The sequence below is a fragment of the Tribolium castaneum genome, chromosome 10, assembly GCF_031307605.1.
Source record: "Tribolium castaneum strain GA2 chromosome 10, icTriCast1.1, whole genome shotgun sequence".
Lineage (NCBI taxonomy): Eukaryota > Metazoa > Arthropoda > Insecta > Coleoptera > Tenebrionidae > Tribolium > Tribolium castaneum.
In genome coordinates this window covers 6,247,040-6,252,428 of record NC_087403.1, presented here as the reverse complement: position 1 = coordinate 6,252,428, position 5,389 = coordinate 6,247,040, and the positions used below count along the sequence as shown (strand labels likewise).

The 5,389-nt window shown below is 35.0% G+C and overlaps 2 protein-coding genes across 2 annotated transcripts; one reads left to right on the top strand and one right to left on the bottom strand.

The window, feature by feature from the left end:
* Nucleotides 1-832: 832 nt before the first annotated feature.
* Nucleotides 833-1,540, bottom strand: LOC660203 (ATPase inhibitor mai-2, mitochondrial). Its single transcript, XM_966457.4, has 3 exons — nucleotides 1,341-1,540; nucleotides 1,121-1,262; nucleotides 833-1,073 (listed from the first exon to the last, which is right to left on the bottom strand). Exons 1-3 carry the CDS (start codon nucleotides 1,391-1,393, stop codon nucleotides 942-944), a joined length of 327 nt encoding a protein of 108 aa, XP_971550.1. The 5' UTR covers nucleotides 1,394-1,540; the 3' UTR covers nucleotides 833-941.
* Nucleotides 1,541-1,709: 169 nt separating this feature from the next.
* Nucleotides 1,710-3,330, top strand: LOC103314656 (protein mono-ADP-ribosyltransferase PARP16). Its single transcript, XM_008201176.3, has 5 exons — nucleotides 1,710-2,166; nucleotides 2,212-2,346; nucleotides 2,396-2,599; nucleotides 2,647-2,809; nucleotides 2,856-3,330. The coding sequence occupies exons 1-5, from the start codon at nucleotides 1,891-1,893 to the stop codon at nucleotides 3,128-3,130; spliced, it is 1,053 nt and encodes a 350-aa protein (XP_008199398.1). The 5' UTR covers nucleotides 1,710-1,890; the 3' UTR covers nucleotides 3,131-3,330.
* The last annotated feature ends 2,059 nt before the right edge of the window (nucleotides 3,331-5,389 follow it).

Sequence of the window (5,389 nt, the reverse complement as noted above, 5' to 3'; positions counted from 1 at the left end):
GGTTGTCGAGTTACCGACTGGGTTCGGTCATTTTACAGCTCAAGCGCACACCGGCGCCAATTTCGAATTTGCCACCCAGCGGATGGCAACACTGCATTTTTTATGCTGAAGGGCCGCCATTACCGCCAATTATTTCAAAAAAACATGATATTAAGTGCTTAAAACAAGAATCTAACCTTTAAAAAGCTATCCTAAAAAAGGCTTATATAACTTTTTGTTATAGAAAGTTTTAACTTAGTTGTATGTCTTTTACCACTACCCAAAAAAAGATCTGACTCTTTTGAATCACCCTGTATACTTATGCCACGTAAAATTTATTTACATATACAAAACAATATTATTATGCCTTTTTTCTTCCTATAGACTGGTCATTGCGGAACATTGGGGGTGTGTTTTGTACACGTTGTAACAAGTTTTTTGAGTTATTTCATGTTTCTACCGCACACAAGCTCGCAATGCGACTTTAAAGCTCGCAATCGACTTTAAAGCTCGCAATCGACTTTAAAGCTCGCAATCGACTTTAAAGCTCGCAATCGACTTTAAAGCTCGCAATCGACTTTAAAGCTCGCAATGCGACTTTAAAGCTCGCAATGCGACTTTAAAACTCGCAATGCAACATTAAAGCACGCAATACGACTTTTAAAGCTCGCAATGCGACTATTTACTTAAGGTCCAAGATTTTATTAATTTAACAGTTTGAAAAATTTGTGATCGTGGCCCTTTAAGGGCATCGTAGTACGCAGTGTCAAACACTAAACAAATATTACGTAACCATCATTTTTATCGAAAAAATAAATATGGTGTGCCACACACAATTGAGAAAAACACACAGTGAAGGCGATAATATTTATTTGAAAATAATACCTATATCATACAGTAAACGTGAACATATTTTCCAATCTAAGAAATCTACTTTCAAGCTGTGGAACTCAAATATGAAATTACTCCTTGTCGATTTCGGTGACTCTCTGCTTGTGGCGATTGATCGCATCTTGATGTCTCTTGATTTGCTCCTCGTGGAAATTAATTTCGTTCTTTAAATCGTCTTTCAGTTTCGATAACTGTTCCCTTTGCTTAAAAAAAACTATAAACAAATCTATTATTAGCCGGTGCATCTAACCTTTTTATAGAAATACTCCTCTTCCTTGGCGGCTTCAGCCTTGCCGAAGGCACCCCCGGCTTCGCGAATTGTGCCGCCGCCGCCGCCCCCTTTCCCAGCCCCGCTCCCTAAATCGCCAAGCTGTGACATTAATCGAAACTGTCTGAAATAAAAATATGACAATATTATGTAAGACGATGACTGGAAGGCACTAAGTGGTGCAGTTTGCACCTGCACCTACTTCGGAGCTTTCGATGCCTCCAGAAGGGTTCGCGGGTTACGCAAAAAGCTCATTTCGTACTTTGCGAGAAGTTTGTGCCGCAAAATCACCTGGACTTCGTGTGACAACTTTTCACCAACTCCTGAATGTCAAAGTGTCAAATTCACCGGTAAGCTAGGCAGCTACCTGAGCGACATCTAATGAATTCCACTCCCAAAACCACCAAAACTCTTCGAAATTTCCTTAAATTCCCTTTATTCTGGCTAATTTGTTCCGTGAGCTCCTCTGGTGCTATTCTTTAATGGTTATCAATTTTTTTAATAGCGTGAAATGAAAAAAAAAATCTTCGGGCGTGAGAACTTTCGGGTGGGAACTTGTCATCACTTGTCAAAATTCAATGTTTGGTGTCATCATAAGTAAATAAAGGCTTTGACAACACGTTAGACCAACGTGTAACTCGACAAAAAATTGCATAATTGCAGAAATCCCCGCAATGATTTAATTGAAATGTGACCTTGCCTCAGAACTGTATTATGATAAATGTGGGTGCACTCAAAATTTAAGACCACAAATGGAGTTTGGTAAAGATAAGTTGTTGCCAATTACTGATTCTGATGAGAGTTTTTCTGACATAACTTTCGTTGCCCCATATTCGCCCGATAAAGACGAGCAAACGGGGCAACTGCAACTAGACCAATTACTGAAGGAAATCAAAGACAATGTTTGGGGCTGTGACTTAATCCTGTGTTTGTTCATCTCTGCGTTGAACTCGTACAGGTCAGATCGTTGTTTAAGGCCGTTTCCACCCTCATATGTAAATGAAGAGGGAAAGAATTTCACTGGATTGGTAAAAACCCAATTATCTTTTCAGTCTAATGAGTTAGGTTTTTAGAGAAGTACCTGTGATAGCATTCCACCTCTTACCACAATTTTAAACGAACCAAATAAATGCTCACACGATGTAAAAAAATTGCTTATGTGGCTGTTTTTAGAGAGGGGTCATCCCACACTTAGAAGGATTAGTTATGTAAGTGGTCACTGATCGTGTTATCTTTTTATTTGTGTAAATATTCTAGGCCAATGTCCCGTTTCCGGGCAAAATTAGTAACGTGTTCAGGCCCCAATTTGTGTTTGAAGTTTGTTATCACGATAAATACGAGTCAGTGTGGCTCAAAAGGCAGGATGGGAGGGAGACAATGTTTGCATATCATGGCAGTGCTGTCGATAATTTTTATTCGATTCTTAAAGTTGGTTTGCAACAACACTTCAGCATCGAAAAGGTTTCTTTCAGTAATCGAGACTTCTATTACTTAATTTGCTTATTTAGGAGGTTTTATTTGGAAATGGAATTTACTTATCTAACGAGTTATCAGTGAGTGCACATTATGCCCCTTTTGGTCAAACTTGGACCAATAGTTGTTTAGGCAGTAAACACAGTGTGATTGCAATTTGCGAAGTAATTAATGATGTTGATAAGGTCAGATGTCGAGGTAAAAATGATGGTTGCGTTGGGCTTGGTTAAATCTTTTGTTTTAGACACCAAAAACAAAAGAAGATCTCTTAATGAAGACAGTTTGGGTGAAATACCCGAGAAGTACTTTGTTGTAACTGACAGTGATATGGTTAGAGTTAAATATCTTATGATTTATAGAAAAAAGAGAGTATTTTCGGTAAAATCTTACATAGCTCAGCACCTCTTCCTGTGTCTTTTACTTTTGTACTTTTTTTTGATCGTTGCCATAAGGGTTTTTAGCAATTCTGGTTATGTCAGATACTTAAAAAAGTTTTACCAATTGTTGTCCTTTGACTAATTTTATTTTTCTATATTGTTATTATTTTTTTACTGTTGCCAAACTGGTGTACTTACTTAATGAAATTGTTTAGTAAAACCTGAGTAAATAAATGAGGTTGTTTTTAGTACATACGCTAATCAGTTTGAAATTAAGTTGGAAACATTGAATAATACAGGAATACAGGAGATATGATAATTATTAAAATTGTATTTTCTGTCTTTTTGTGTCTTTTTCCCGTTGACGTCATGACCAAGAATTAGTTTATTCGTTTCTTGACTGCGTTCTGGTTGGTTATTATTTGTTATTAATATTATACAAATTGCGGACTGGAACTTAAATCAATAGGACATGACGTAAGAACATTTTTTTTATTTTATGTAAGAAAAATATTCATTTGTGCTTAGCCTAATGTCTATGCTAACAAGATGTGTCTGTGTGGTTGCCTAGTCACTCACTCACTCACATGGTTAATTTATTTCGCCGAAAATTGTGCGAAGTATTAAATTTTTATGCTATTTATACAAAAACATGCTTGATTTCGTAACAAAGTAACAGCGATCTAATCTAAATTAAAAAGTATATGTTTTTTTTCAAGTATTAATTTATTTTTCTTTCTTTTTTTTGAGTTATGCATGTTTAAAGAAATCCTCTACAAAGCATTTTCTTCAACAAATATCTAAGGACTGCAACTATATATTGAAATTGAAAACTGTTGTTGCTGTAGTTGTAGATCACCATATGTTTTTAATTTTTATTGAAAAAAATGTTGTGCTGCAACGCAGCATTTGTGTCTAAATAATTGAATAATTAATTTAGAAGAAAAATTTTTTTTCCTAACTTTATATAGCATCAGCTCCATGCAGTCTTTACAATGGAATACAATGTTTTCTGTATTCTTTATTCATTTTTTTATTCGTTGCTGGGGAAATTTTTCAGCTAGCAACATCTTTTTACCGTCTGGTCAACGGTCGGAGTTAATTTTGACTGGCCGAAAAAGTGTTTGTACACAAACACAACTTTTTAATATTATTCCGGTTTCAGTAATTATTACCTATACATTTACAGGGAAAATTCTTCCGTGATTGTTACTTTCATGCTTCGTATTGATGTATTGTTGAAATATTGTCATATACTGTAGATCGTTGTATAATGAAATGAAAAACTAACTTTTTGCGAACTTTTCTTCAAAAATCACAGAAACGTTGAAAATTATATTATTTTGACTTTTTTAGTCAATCTTGATTTTTATCAAAACTTCCATATACTTATTACTTGATCTTCTTCTCGCTTGCTTGGGGTGATTTAGCTCGTTTTCTTTAAGGGAGATACAAACTTTTTTGGCAAAATTAAGAGGCCAAAAAGTAAATTTATTAATTTAAAAACTTAATTTTGAGCTAAAATTAAGAAACAAACACAGTTGGGGCTGTATGTATTTAGCAGGGAATTAAATCTGGTTGGCACAAAGAGATTTTTTTTCTTGCTATTAAGTTAATTTCTTCTACTTTAAATACTTCACCGTGAATTGGCAGTTCTTTTTTTATGTTACAATGTTGATAAATCTCTCATTACTGAGTTTCTTCTGTCTCAAACCCGGGGGCAACATTGGAAAGATGGGGCGCAATTGGCACTCTATACAATACGCTACAACGCAGCATTTACGTGTCTAAATATTTGAATAATTATTATTACTTGGATTTTTCATAGGCGACTGAACAATCTGTCGCAATCTCTAACTTTTGTTCTTGTATCAAAACTTGTTATTCTTTCCTAACTTTATATAGCATTGGCTTCAAGCTGATTTTCTGTTAAGTTTCCGGTTTAGGGCAAATTTTGCGGAACAAGGAAGAAGTCGTAGAAAAACCACTAGAAATCTGTAGTCTACATTCTACATTTCCAAGATATTCTTTGTGCCATCGGCACCCACTCCCAATATTTTGTACTTTTTTATATTTATTCTTTTTTTTAATACTATTATGTGAGTTAATTACAACCGACATGCACACCCGAACTAACTAAATTGTCCGCCCGTGTGCAGGTCTCAAATATTACACTCTTTACTCTTATTAAAATAGTAGTTACAAATTTTAATTGTATTATTCATTAATACACTAACTATTTAATTTAGTAGAGATTTTTTTGCTTTTCTCCTTTTTTTTTCTGAATAAAGTTTGCCAAATATCAGCTTTTCCGCCACTTCCTGGACTCCTTCCTTACAATCCTGGACCTCCAAATCGCGTCCGAACCCACGTATTCTTTTTTTAAGTAAACACTGTATAC

Bases quoted from the DNA above. Each gene is read 5' to 3' on its own strand.
- LOC660203 (XM_966457.4), bottom strand. From the start codon at position 1,393: ATGAGCTTTTTGCGTAACCCGCGAACCCTTCTGGAGGCATCGAAAGCT. The intron at 1,263-1,340 runs GTAGGTGCAGGT...TTTTTATTTCAG, and splicing joins GAGGCATCGAAAGCTCCGAA to ACAGTTTCGATTAATGTCAC. The intron at 1,074-1,120 runs GTTAGATGCACC...GTTTTTTTTAAG, and splicing joins AGGAGTATTTCTATAAAAAG to CAAAGGGAACAGTTATCGAA.
- LOC103314656 (XM_008201176.3), top strand. From the start codon at position 1,891: ATGGAGTTTGGTAAAGATAAGTTGTTGCCAATTACTGATTCTGATGAG. The intron at 2,167-2,211 runs GTAAAAACCCAA...TTAGGTTTTTAG, and splicing joins GAAAGAATTTCACTGGATTG to AGAAGTACCTGTGATAGCAT. The intron at 2,810-2,855 runs GTAAAAATGATG...CTTTTGTTTTAG, and splicing joins TGATAAGGTCAGATGTCGAG to ACACCAAAAACAAAAGAAGA.